We start from the raw sequence: 13,523 nt of genomic DNA, 5'->3' as shown, positions 1-13,523 counted from the left end.
CCGGCCTCTAGGTGGCGCCAAACGTGCAGCAGCAGATTTTCCTCCAGCAGCAGGCCAACCAGCAGTCCGGCTTGTTGTCACAGCCGCAAACTAGCTTGCTGCCCCAGGTACCGAATTACGTAGTCCTCCTTGGTAGGCCTCACTCTCTGGGAACCACTTCAAAAGTTGCCTCCTTTTTTTGGAGGGGGCAGGATTAGTATGTGTACATGTAGATCCAAATCAAAGTGGAACTTCACATCCACCGAGTGGAATTAATCTCTTGGACTGGTGAATGTTTCCACTAACGCTTTGCTGACTAGACCTGGAAAATTGCAGAGGTTTTCTCAAGTTCTTTTGCAAGTCCACCGAGTGTACTGAAATGTGCGTTTTAGACAGGAGGTCGGCCTTGTGTAATTTTGTTTTATATTGATTGAAGTTGGGCCAAAATAGTTTGGCCCCTCCCCGGTATTTTGCCAAAGAACTAATCGAGTCAAAGTCCGAGTCCCAATACTAGTACATGTAATTTGTACACTTGCATCACATAATGGGTGTGAATCTCCATTAGCCTCCTCAATCTAAACACTTGGCCGATGAAGCCTTGCCCATTTACTGGAAACCTTGATTTCTAATAATACGTGTATCATCTTATACTGAGTGCGGTTTGCTCAGAGGCTTAGAAAAGGCCTTGACTTTACCTCTGGGAAATTGTATTGACTGCACGTAAATGCAGATCAAAACAGCAACAACAATCCTGAAGCATACTGTGTACTTTTGAAGTTGTTCCCTCCACAATGATTTGTGCAATTCTTTTTGCTGTTCCTTTTCATTATATTTCATCTTTAACACCGGCGTGTGTTTCAGCTGTTCCTTTCATTCTGAGTGTTCAAATCAAACCAGTACATGTATATAACAGTGCATGTTTCTAGGGTGTCAGAGAGTTTGAATGGCATGCAGAGTCTGAGTCCAGCGACTGTGGCTAGGAATAACACACATGTCTATGAGAAGTGGTTGGAGCCACTAGCCGGTGGCTGTCCATAGATGCACATGTTTTTTCAGCCACAGCCATAACTTTTGGACACATTCTCACCACGGAGTCTCTGCATGGACACAAGAGGGCGGAATGATCTGCAGTGGAGTCCATTTTGTGGAAGATAAGATGTACATTGTGGATGCAAATTTGCACGTTGATGCAGTATAGAAAATGCAAAGTTTTTTTCATTTTTGTGTAAAAAAAAATATCAGTGAAGCGGCCTTTTATGCAGCCAGGCCCCAGAATAGATCTCTCTTATTGGACGCAAGCATGTGCAGTGCAAATCTTCTATACACGTCCTTGTGTTGATCTAAATTGACGATGCATGTGGCAATCTGTAGGAAGTGACGCTATTTGAGCGAGACCTATTGAAACATGAGAAACCTCAACTAATTAAGGTGACACTGGACACATGATTACTGTGTGTATGTAGGGAGTCTCCCCCCCTCCCACATTAATGGTAGAGGCAGTGTCCAAACCAATGTCAAAGGCACTGGTGCCACAATGCTTCTTCCATTACTGGAAGGAGGGGAGCTTCCTCAGTATATGATGAAAGGAGCAGTTGGCACACTTCCCCCCTTACTCTTATTAATTTGAGGCCATGCAAATAAAAAATCATGTTTCTTGTAACAATTTGATTTAAGAAAAAATGATCAACCTTTCCTGGGAGACGTTGAGGTGCCCAGTGGCAGCAGACGTGCCAGGGGCCAATTCCACAGAGCTGCTTAAGCACAAAATTTGCTGATGCTTGAAAAAAAACCTGCTTAAAAAAAAAAACAAAGGTCACCTGCTCAAACTCTATCTGATTGCCATGCTAACCAAAAGACAGCTAAGTACCATTCCAAAACAGTATACGTCACATGGAGTTTTCTCTGGTTACCTGATTTATCAAGCAAGGTTTTCTCCCACTTCAGCAAATTTTGTGCTGAAGCAGCTCTGTGGAATTGGCCCCAGCTGCACTTTTTGGCCCCGTGTGATCGGTCCACTCTTGTTTGTATCACATTTGTGGCCAAAAATAACACGTTTGAACGATAGTAGTCCAATTTCACGTGTTTGCCGCCAACAGGCATCTCAAAAGTCTCCCATTTTAAGAATCACTCTTTCACACACCCTAGTTCATGATTCCAAAGCAGCTGTAATGACAGGTTCTCCAAGCTCTTTAACCTGATGTGATTCCTTTCTAACTATTTGCACTGTAACCACGGTAACCCTGCATGGAATGTTGGATTTTTGGCATGAGACACCCGCTAATACATTGATGCTGTGCTGTACGTTGTGGACTTGTATTCTGTTATTAGCGTTTCGTACAATTTGAACATTGTTAACGGTATGTAGGGAGTTGTCCATTATTTTATTATCGTCAAGAGCATGTAAAACAAACATGTACGTCTCTAACCACCCCCCCTCCCGAGAAAAAAAGAGATTTGATAGCCATCATATTTTGCAATCTGTGCAAAGCATACCAAGTTAACCACGTCCCCCCCGGTTGTGCTTTGTATGCTTCTGAAAATCATACCCACCAAATTGGATGATCCTCAAAAACTCCTTCAATTGAGGCCCATGCTTGCAAAGCGCCCAAGTATGGGACATTAACAGAGCTTTGGATGAGTGTTGTTTTAGTGTTCACTCCAGTCACTAGAATAGGGAACAAGGCATTTTCAGGCCGTGCCTTCTTTCCTCAAAAAACACTGCTCACGATCTTACGGTACAACCAAACTTGCCTGTTGACACCAACGGTCCAGTCAAGTCTTCTTGTAATCCAATTTTATTGGAATTGAACTCATGTTGTTGGTGTTTTCTGACTGAATGCTTTTAGTTGACGGATTTCTCTTGGTGGTTTAACTTTTCATTGTTTTATGGTTGGGGGAAAAAGACTTTGAATAAGCTTGCAATGATTGGGATGTTGGTAGTCAAGGCAACCATCCTCCACTCACAAAGCACACACCTGTCTCTCTGGTCTTCACTTCCATTGATCTCATGTGCCATTTGAAAATACAACCCATGCTCCAGACATGGCCTAATATGTACACCTACCCAGGTACACACACACACCCACACTCGGCAGCAGCATGTCATCACTAAGCTATCATGCGGCCTACATGTAGGACCTCTACAAATATATGCCCGATTACCTGAGACTGGCTTTACATGTAATACCCTTGAAGAAATAGTCATTATTCCGAAAAGAAACTTTTGCTCCTTAGCCGCGTTGGCTATGTTAAATCATAGTGATTCCGCAACCTTTCTTTAAATCCTTAATTACTGAGTCACGGTATCCACAGAAGCTTTGTAATCATCCTTTTTTTAGACAGTATTTAATACCCTGTATTATGGGCGATTCACAGTAGTGTGCCTCCAAGAGTTTGCAATACGCTGACCAATCACAATGTGCGTAATCTGTCGACCCAATGCACGTTTGGAAAGGGTCGACAGATTTCGCGCATTGTGATTGGTCATCGCGTTACAAACTCTTGGAGGCGCACTCTTGTGAATCATCAATATTCCTACCAGTAAAAGAAAAAAAACTAGTGCCAAACTTCTTTAAAATGTCACGGTAACCTTTATGAAGGCCTGTACACAGATCCTCCCACCACAAGAAAAACTGCATTCATATAATTTTGTCCTTTATGAGGACAACCTACTTTGTCTACATGTTTGTTTGTCTGTGCAATACCACATATAACTTCACGAAGAATGGCTGCGTTACGGTGGTCCAATCTTCAACATCTTGCAGATCCAGGGACAGCAGAACTTGATACAGGGTCAGACCTTCATCGGTGCCCAGGCAGTGCAGCAGCCAGCCGTTACCCTGGCCACCGTATCAGCTACACAGGTAAAAAGGGAGTAGCGTCCCAAACGAAATAGGATTTGTTGCTGATTTTGGTGTGATTGTAGAGCTGAGACTACTAAAAAATTTTGCCATTATTGTTGCAAAATGTAATCCTGAGCCTGGTCAGTGCACAGTGAGCTTTTTGTTTCTGTGCATGGTCATTGGCAAAATCAACATTTTTGCCACCCTGTCTTATGAAATATAGCACTGGGAGAAAAATTTGACGAGATGTGTATGAGCCTTGTAGCAACCATTTTGGTTGCAGTGACCTTGGAGAAAATATAAAGTCACCCCCCATCTATTCATTTTGTAGAACAAGGGAAAGCGTGTGAATATCGTAGAACAAACTGTCCATTCAAATTTCTGTGACCTGTTGGTGACGATTTCCCCTTTTTTTTTCCTTCTGTTCATCTGCATTCAGTCCGGTGCTACGATCGTGGCAACGGCGCCAGCCATCACTGCCCAGCAGCAGCTGCAGATTGTCCAGGCTCAGAAGACCTCAGCCATTCAGCAAGCTGAGGAATCCACAGACCTGGAGGAACTGGAGCAGTTTGCCCGGACCTTCAAGCAGAGACGGATAAAACTTGGCTTTACACAGGTGAGAACATTTATGTAAAAATGACATGCACAGGTGAATATATCACCCAGGTGAATATATCACATAGGTGAATATATCGCATAGGTGAGTATATCACACAGGTGAATATATCACACAGGTGAATATATCACACAGGTGAATATATCACACAGGTGAATATATCACATAGGTGAATATATCACCCAGGTGAATATATCACACAGGTGAATATTTTATTTACAGTAGGTGAATGCAGTCTATCACCATGTGTGAAATATGCATTATATGGGCGAACACACAAAAAGACATCGTAATGTATGGTTGTATTGTTCCTCGGAACCAACCGGGGGTTGGAAGGGATTTTGAAGTGGCAAACATTTTTGAAAGGGTTCATCAGTTAGGGCAGTATTGTGGCTTGAAAGTATTGCTCTGACTTTTTCCAGAATACTTGTGTGCTTTTTGGAAGGACGGGAACTCTCATCTTTGTGGTTTTTTTCCTGCCCTAGGGTGATGTTGGACTGGCCATGGGGAAGCTTTATGGCAACGATTTCAGTCAGACGACCATATCAAGATTTGAGGCGTTGAACCTGAGCTTCAAGAACATGTGTAAGTTGAAGCCGCTGCTGCAGAAGTGGCTGGACGACGCAGATTCCACGATCTCCAACCCATCCCTGCTTGGTGGGGGCACAGGGATGGACTCGCAGGACGCCCTGGGCCGGCGTCGCAAGAAACGCACCAGCATTGAGACCAACATCCGGGTCTCGCTAGAGCGGGCGTTCATCCACAACCCCAAGCCCACCTCAGAGGAGATCATGATCCTGGCCGACACCCTGGGTATGGAGAAGGAGGTGGTGCGGGTGTGGTTCTGTAACCGCCGACAGAAGGAGAAGCGCATCAACCCGCCCACCGTCAACTTGGCCAATCTGAGCTACAATGGCGCCTCGCCGCTGGTCAGCCCCAGCGCGGCCACCAGCGCCGCCGCGACTGCCTCACAGCTCAACAGCAACCATGGCACGGGCGGCCTGCCCATCGGCTCACCCATCACCACCACCAACGCCGCCCTGGTGACGGGGATCAGCTCTGGAGGCGTCAACATGAACGCGGCAGGCCTCATTACCAGTGTGGCCCAGGCGGTGGCCAACAACAACAACGCGGCGCTGGGGAGCTTTAAGGGGGCGGCCAGCACCGTCACGGTCAACAGCCCACTGACCAACGCCGTCAACTCGGTCTCCGTCCCGGCCACCTCGCTCGTGGCAAAGACCCTCCAGCTGTCCCAGGGTGGTGCTGCTGCTGCGCCCGTATCGGTCGCGACCAACGGAGCGCAGCAGGTAAGTGCCCCAATAAACACCACAGCCAACACCCTGCCCATGGACGTTGTGACAATGTCGGTGACCAGTCATGACAACTCCTCCCCTGTCACTGTTCCTGTGGAGACGTCAGTGGTAGGAACCAAGTAGGGACCAACTACATGTACCAAAGGAAATTTCCAGGCAGAGGGGTTTTCCTTCCCAAGAGAAGTGAGTCGAGTGTCAAAGTGTGTCATAATTGTGAGAGTGAAACACAAGGTTATCTCTTTTTAGTCCCATACCATTCTGTACATCTGCTTTTTTAAAATTAACCTTAATAATTGACAGGCCAAGCAATGCTGATGTTGGCCTGATGCACTGTACAAAGTCTCCTAACATTGAGCACGCACCTGATCACCGTCAGGGATTTCGTAGTTGGTGCTTGCATCCCTGAGCAAGGCACTTGACTGTAATTATTCTGCACAAAGTGTCAAACTGAGTAAACGTGGACTCACACAGGAAAAGTACCGGTAGATGGCGCTGTAAACATTGAGAACAAGGTGAGGAGGTGGTGTGTGGGTCATGGAGTACGCACCATTGTTTTTCAGCAGAATGGGTACATACATGTACCTGTACATGTACCTGGAGCATCTTTTTCAGAAGAATGCATCCCCCCCCCCGAGTGGGGACAGTGCTTTTGCTTCTGGATCCACCATGAGTCCGAATTGTTTCAAGTCTTGGTTGGAAGAAAGTCTAAGGGCTGTACAGCTATATTACCATCAGAAAGTGTGAATTTGATCCCAAGTGGAGTCCAGAGGGTCTTGGGCTATGTGTGGTCCCAGGAGAGAACGTGAAAGCACCTTGGGTCCACTTTCTTAAGGCACCTAGTGGGCATTAGTTTTTAGCGCCGTATTTTTTATTACTCAATTTATGATTACATATATGTAGTTCTGTTCTTTTATTTTTAGTGTCAATACGTGCATCGGTTTTACTCCATATACACTTGCCTCTGAGCAAACTTTAACAGGCTTGATTTTCAAATTACAAGGCACTTCAACGGTGAAGCTTTCGTTTCATGATCAGAGATGCTAGTCAGAATCTCGCCCAGAGCCTGAGAAAGGGCAGGGAAGCTCAGATTACCCTATCTGTTTCAATGAAGAAGCGTGAAATTAGGGCTTTGGCCTGAAAACCGGCACTCCTGCATGAACAGGGCAAGCATGTGTGGCCCCACAAATACATTCTTACTTGTTGCAAATGAGGCAAACGAGGTACATCGTAGGCCTGCTGTTTTTCAGCTGAATGTGTACAAACGGCCGTAGGATGCTCTTGTTGCAGGACTGCGCCAAAGTATGAGGGCAAGAGACAACACGACAGGCTCTCCCCGTTAACATTGTAACAGATGCAATAGGCCCATGCCAGTAGTGTCTCTGTAAGAAAGCAGCTTGCTTCTGAACAAAACAACAGGAACTGTGAACCTCACCAGAACAAATCTGAAGCTCCTGAAACTCGAGTCAGTGACTGGACTCAAGTCTGACTCGAGTCACAATTTTAGGCGACTCGACTTGACTCAAGTCCCAGTGGGTAAATGACTCGACTCGAGTCTCTGTGTCCAAGTTAAAAGTAAAATTTTGGGGTTAAAAAATATTTGATATCAGACTCACGGCTCTGCTCTTATATCAATTGTATTTATTGTATTTTGTTCAAAAACTTTTGACTCGAACTGACTCGAGCTCGGTACTTGACCTGACTCGACTATACAAAGTGACTCGACTCAACTTCCTGATCTAATGATGCGACTCAAGTCACAATATTTAATGACTTGTTACAACACTGGAGAGCGTTGAGTTGATAATTTGATTGAAAGAGCCTGAATCCGACTGAAGTTTGTTACAAATTGCTGTGGGGCTTTTGGTTCACAAGAGAGAGGTAATTTGAAACTTCTGTGTTTTTGTCTGATCCGGAGGCCTCATTGCAGAAAACAATTTGTTTTTCATAATTGTAATCACAAAGTGAACCAAAGTTTCCTTCTAAAAAGTCTGTTTTATTAACGTCATAATATACTGTGCAAAGTCTAACGTTATTATTGAATTGTACAAAAAATTGCATTTGACGAATTGCTAAAGCAAACGACACGGCAATGCCAGTCATATGCAAAACAACATTGTCAGACATTTGTCAAACCGTGGCTTTGCGTTCAGCTTTAGGTTGGAGCTCTTCACATTTTTAAAAATTTGAGTTTCAGGTAGCCGGCGCTTAACTCTCGTTTTAGGGACCTCTTCTGCTGGAGGAATATCACATTCTGTCATGTGACACGAGGCCAAATTTTTTAATATTCAAATTTGGGTTTTAATATCACGTGGCTACAGAATAGTTTGGACGGGTGGCAGGGCACAGCTTAGTGGTAAAAACAGCCAAGGTTTGAGAAATGGTGTATTTCAGCCTGGAACAGTTTATGTGTACGTAGTAGTCTTGATTCAAGGTGGGAATGGAGTGTCCGTTTGGAAGGCAAACCTCAGGCACAGTCACTGATGGCAAGATCCATCTCAGCTCTTGTTGGAGTGGACTGTTTATTGTGTGTGGCTTATGAGGAACAAAGCCTTGATTCAAGAATATAAAAGTACCAGTAGGATTGATTTCATGTGTGTCCAGCTTTGTACGTGTGGAATGATTACTGACTGATTTTGCTTGATTCTAAGAATTTCCATGCACGCAAATTTCAGGTGTTCAGGCAAAATTGGTGAAATATTTGGGCTAGACCACGTTGCTTTGAGACAGAGTATAAACACTGTGACATCACATGACTGTTCAGCCGGACACTTGCTTGGCTTTTTTTGTTTTGTTTTGTTATTTATGTACATGAATTGCCTGTCTTATCATCAGTGTATAAAATCTGTGCTAAGTTTGCTAAAATTTCGCCTAGAAAATTTGGCTTTATGAGTCCCCAAAATAAACCGATTGCACCCGGAAAGTCACGTGACCTATAGTGGGTATGAAAGATCAACAACCATGGCGCCCTTCTATAGCAAAGTGTGCCATAGGTGCTGTGTACCAGAACTAATGCCGATGTTCAGTTTGGCACTCGGCCCATCAGTAGTTTGAGTACTTTAACCAACCATTGGCTTTATTTCTGGTATACGACACTCGTGATGCACTTTGCTTTGGAGGACGCCATGTTTGTTAATGTTCGATACCCACTATAGGTCAGGTGACTTAGCGGGCACAATCAGTTCTATTGGCCAATTGTCATTGAGCCACTTGGTACATTTCTGACCGGATCTCTTAAAGTGAATCTTGATGCATTTTTTCACTCAGTAAATCAGTTTTAAGTTCACGTTAGGCTTAGCAGACTGAGCTGTGATGTATCACTCAATTTGGCATCCTGATGTAAATTGGACATACATGCACAGTATGTGGGTGAAAATCTCTCGGTTTCGTAGTGATTTACATCGTGCAGGGTTCTCATACAGGCCCGTCAACTCAAAACGTGAATCTATCTGGTGACTTGCCACTAATTTTTTTAAGTTGGGTGACGAAATATAGATCTCTCTCACGGGACGCCATCTTGGTACGAAAATCACAGCTGTGCATTCAACACCCACAGGTGTGTTTGCACAGTTCCTGCAAGTGTTCTACACACACCTGTGTGTTGACGATGCGCGACACGAAAATTTGAAGTTAAACAATGCCGATGCATGTGGCAATCTGTGGGGAAGTGATGTCATTTGAGAGAGTCGTATACCGTCAATCCAGATAATGAGAACACGGTGTAGTGCAACATCCTGCTCGTTAAAGCAAAGATAATTCCTGGGCTCAAGCTTTTGTAGTCTTTATTTTCATTTTCAAGGAAAACAAGGTCACGTGTAAGTCCCAGGAAGGGATGTGAAAAGTTCACATATTTATCAGGTCATTTTCACTGGGAAATCATTTCGCCCTTGTCAATATTTTATTTTCCCTGTTCAGGGGTCCTCATGTATTTGGTCCCTGCAGGGAGCCAGTGACTAGCTATGTACATTGTGTGGCATTATGTCAGCCGCTAGAAATCTTACTTCCGCCAAGGCGAAATTCTCCCGTGCTTTGGTCATTTCTCTCAACGAGTTCGATGATTGGTTATTTTCCATGGCCTCTGCTAATTTTGGTAAGCATTTTGAAGATTGTTGTATGAAGCCACTGTTCCCTGAGAGTCGCTCCAAGCAAGCCGGAACATTCTGCTTTCTTCCATTAAAGGCAGCCATTGGAAATGCCCAATGAAACATTCATTGGATTCATTTTACATCACAGCAATGCACCCACTGCAAATTATGATAGTTTGTACCCAGAATAGTTTTTTTTTTTTATAAACTTCAGCTGTTGACCAATTCAGTCATTTTGTTGAATTCCTTTTTTCCTAATTACTGATGTGTATACTGTGGACTGGATTGCTTGTTTTTTTAGTTTTGTTTGGATAAAATTTCTTGCACAATGCCATACCAGTCTTTCAGTGTTTCATTTTGTGATTGTTATTCTGCACTTGTCACCAGTCTAATCAGAGTACATTTGACTCCATAGCTTACCATGAACAAGTACCTGATAGTATGGTCATTTTTCCAATACTCAACTTCGGCTCCGTCTCGGGCTTCAACTGTTTTTTACTGCCTGACTTTTAGTCTGGCAGTAGTCTGATAGTGCCACAAAACATCAAATAAGATGCAAGAGAACCAAAACCTGCAGTAGTCCAATTGAATAAGCCATTTGCGGGTTAAATTTGAATAAAATCTGGTACACTGAGTTATTTAAATTCACGTGAACATAAAAGCTTGAATTCTCCGTGCTAAAAACCACTGTTGCTGTACCTCGTGATTTGGGGCAAGGTTTTGCTAAGTTACGTAAGAGACGCCTTGCAACAATACACTGTTTTCAATGGATAAGAATGGCACAAAGGGAACCAGTCTATTCCAGAGATGGTGGTCACTATGCAAAAGCTTGCCCCAAATCACGAGGTATAGTAACAGTGTCTTTAGTCTGGGGAATTCAAATTGTTACGTTTCTGTGCAATCAGAAACACAGCGTACCAGATATTATTCAGATTTAACTCGTAAGTGGCTTATTTAAACACTTCAGGCCCACAATCGGGGACTGGTTTTGGGGACGAAGCCTGAGACGGAGACGAAGTTAAGTATTGGAAAATAGCCTACGGCACTTTCCAAATTCCTGGAAATTTTGTTCACTACTCCATCCTGTGTTGTTCCACAGAAAAACTCCTCAGATGTATTACTGAATAAAGTACATGTGCAGACAAAAAGACCTGTCTTAATATTCATTACGTTCCATGTGCCATATTCAACACTTTTATTAACACTGACGACGTCGATATAACAGTCAACATACACAGCACCATATAAATGGTTAACATAAATAAACAGAAATGCATAAATTTGCATAAATTATATATATGAGGCACGCTTGCAGCCACGAACCACCCTGTTGAATATTAATGAACCTGTGCATAAGAATGCGTATTAGATGGTCAACACGTAGTACATGTCTTTAACTATGAATTATGTACAACTCTGGAGGCTATGTACACTTCTCTGGCAAGTTATAGCGGGCTTATTAATTATTTTTGTTCTTCAGAACATTAGTTTATGAACATTTTTAGTTCTCATAATGGTGGAGCAACCACACTCCGAAGACATACCTTTATAAACAACCTCCCACAATTCCTCCCACAACTCCTCCCACAACTGTGTACATCACAGTAACATCTCACTATAATTTTGGGCAGATCTGTAGAATCTCAACAGGGTGATGAAAAGGTCCCATTTTTATGAAATTGTTTGGTTATAAAATTGTGAAAAAGATCGGGAAGCATTGGTGACTTGCCAGTAAATTATATCAAAGGAGAATTTCTCTTTTTTTAAAAAAAAGCAGCTGAAAACTCAGGTTGAAGTTCACACCAAAAGGAAGATATTTCACACATCTAAAACACCTGTTCACATACATAATCTTTGAAATATGGACAATTCTGTCTGAAAAAACTTTAACGTTCTAAAACATTGCTTAGCCGATTCATACATGGAGCAAAATCAGTTTCCAGCTAGCCATGAGCAGCGTACAGCCATGTCCAAATTAATTGTCCAAGGCTTGAAATTACAGATCTCTATGGAAGATGGCTACAGCTTACAATCATAGACCTGTGCATAATTTTAAGTCATAGCCAATTCATTTGGTTTGGGCCTACCTTCCAGGATATCTTGGCTTGTAAGCTAAAGTAAGTATTTTCTTCGCTGGGCAAAAACGCTGGGTTTTACAGCTTCATGAAAACCATTTTGTGAACTACACGGATGCTAGTTCCTTTTCACTTGAAATCTTCTGCTCATGTTGGGCCTTAGCAAGGCATATTAAGGCTTCTCTGACCTTATTTTCAAGGTTTGGACAAGGTTTGGTATGACTAGAATTTATTTGAGTAGTGTCTAGAACCCCGGGTCTACCAGTTACAATTGCAGTATTATTTGGATTCCCCAGACTATTCCTGCTACTGTGTCATGTGATTTGGTAGCAAGCTCTTTCAGAGTTGACATGTCTGTCAAGAAGACCATCAACGCTCGCCATGATTGATGGCTGAGAATGGTCATGGACACCAGACCATCCCACAGCAGCAGGTTGCTGGCACAAAGCTTACTCAGTAACATTAAGACAGTAGCAGCGTTAGTCTGGTGAATTCTTCCGTCATTCTTCAGGTGTAATCGGCAAAATCAGGGATTTTACACACCAATCGAGTTCAATTCACAAATGTCTTCTGCGGGATGATATGTGTATTTATCACACACATTTGAGCCGCATTTTGTCAACAGCTTTATGCTAATAGGCTATGACCAATAGGAGGACAGTTATTAAGATACAAATCTCAATATAAATTAACAAAAATTTGGAAACAACATGTACACATCATTGTCTTGTATAAATAAGCGAGCTTGTATTGAGCACTGGATTCAAAAGTCAACATTAAATGTTTCAGCGCTCAATTTCCCCAGCACATCTGTTCACTAGGTACATTGTAACAAATACTGCAGGTGCAAGTCAAAACTGGCCACTCTCAGTTATCACATGGGCGCTCCTGGAACAAAGATTAATGTAGTGCGTCTGTGTTCTGTATACCACCAGGCGGCCTCATGGTATACGGGACAGACGCACTACGTTATTCTATGTTCCAGGAGCGCAAGCGTGGTAACGAATTTATCTTCAAGCAAACTAGACGTGCACTAAAGATGTTATGAAGGCCTATGTGCGCAAATGCGCCACCTTTGAATTTAAAGTAAATTTTGCAGTTGTGCGTTTTGCTTTTAGCGTAAAAACTGCGCCATGCGTTGAGTTAGACCAGCGCATTACGCAGGGTTTGACATGAACTGTGCAATACAGTTATTTATCGTACTGTTTGTTGCCATGGATCGACCAATCAGAATTGAGAATTTAAATTTGCCTGAAGATAAATTAATAAACAATACATCTTATTTTGTTGCCTTTTTCTTCAGCGTCCCCGTTCTAGGAACAACTTTCTAACTGGACAAAACCTAGAGCTAAAAATTCAGTCGACCACAATGTCTGACTGACACAAATATCTGTGTGGTCTGGCAAGCATTAAAACCCATTCATCAGGTTTCAGATTGTAAATGTAATGCCATCTTTGTACAAAATTAGTATCTTTACAGAAATGTACACTTCAAACGAAACACTGACATCTGGCTCCACTTCCACTGTCCAGAAAGAACACATAAATGATCAAAAACTGAGTCCTTTACTATTAACTCATTTGTCCAAAACTGAAAATTTCTCACAGCTATGGAA

At 42.9% G+C, this 13,523-nt stretch overlaps 1 protein-coding gene across 18 annotated transcripts in view; it reads left to right on the top strand.

Moving 5' to 3' along the window:
- The window catches only part of LOC110988801 (uncharacterized), a 42,680-nt gene extending 32,514 nt beyond the window's left edge, over positions 1-10,166 (top strand). For 14 of the 18 annotated variants that reach the window (XM_022252658.2, XM_022252657.2, XM_087142047.1 and 11 more), the window contains 4 exons: positions 12-107; positions 3,744-3,842; positions 4,261-4,437; positions 4,923-10,166. In XM_022252658.2, coding sequence (XP_022108350.1) covers positions 12-107; positions 3,744-3,842; positions 4,261-4,437; positions 4,923-5,873 — 1,323 coding nt within the window. In that variant the 3' untranslated portion in view covers positions 5,874-10,166. The remainder of the gene's footprint in view (positions 1-11; positions 108-3,743; positions 3,843-4,260; positions 4,438-4,922) is intronic. The other 4 variants (XM_022252663.2, XM_022252660.2, XM_022252659.2 and 1 more) reach the window with 1 other exon arrangement.
- Positions 10,167-13,523: the final 3,357 nt, after the last annotated feature.

The sequence above is a fragment of the Acanthaster planci genome, linkage group LG10 (genome assembly GCF_054643075.1).
Source record: "Acanthaster planci isolate LZ-2023a linkage group LG10, COTS_SCS, whole genome shotgun sequence".
Taxonomy (NCBI): domain Eukaryota; kingdom Metazoa; phylum Echinodermata; class Asteroidea; order Valvatida; family Acanthasteridae; genus Acanthaster; species Acanthaster planci.
Note: the sequence above shows the minus strand (reverse complement) of the source record. Positions and strands in the feature narration are given on the sequence as shown.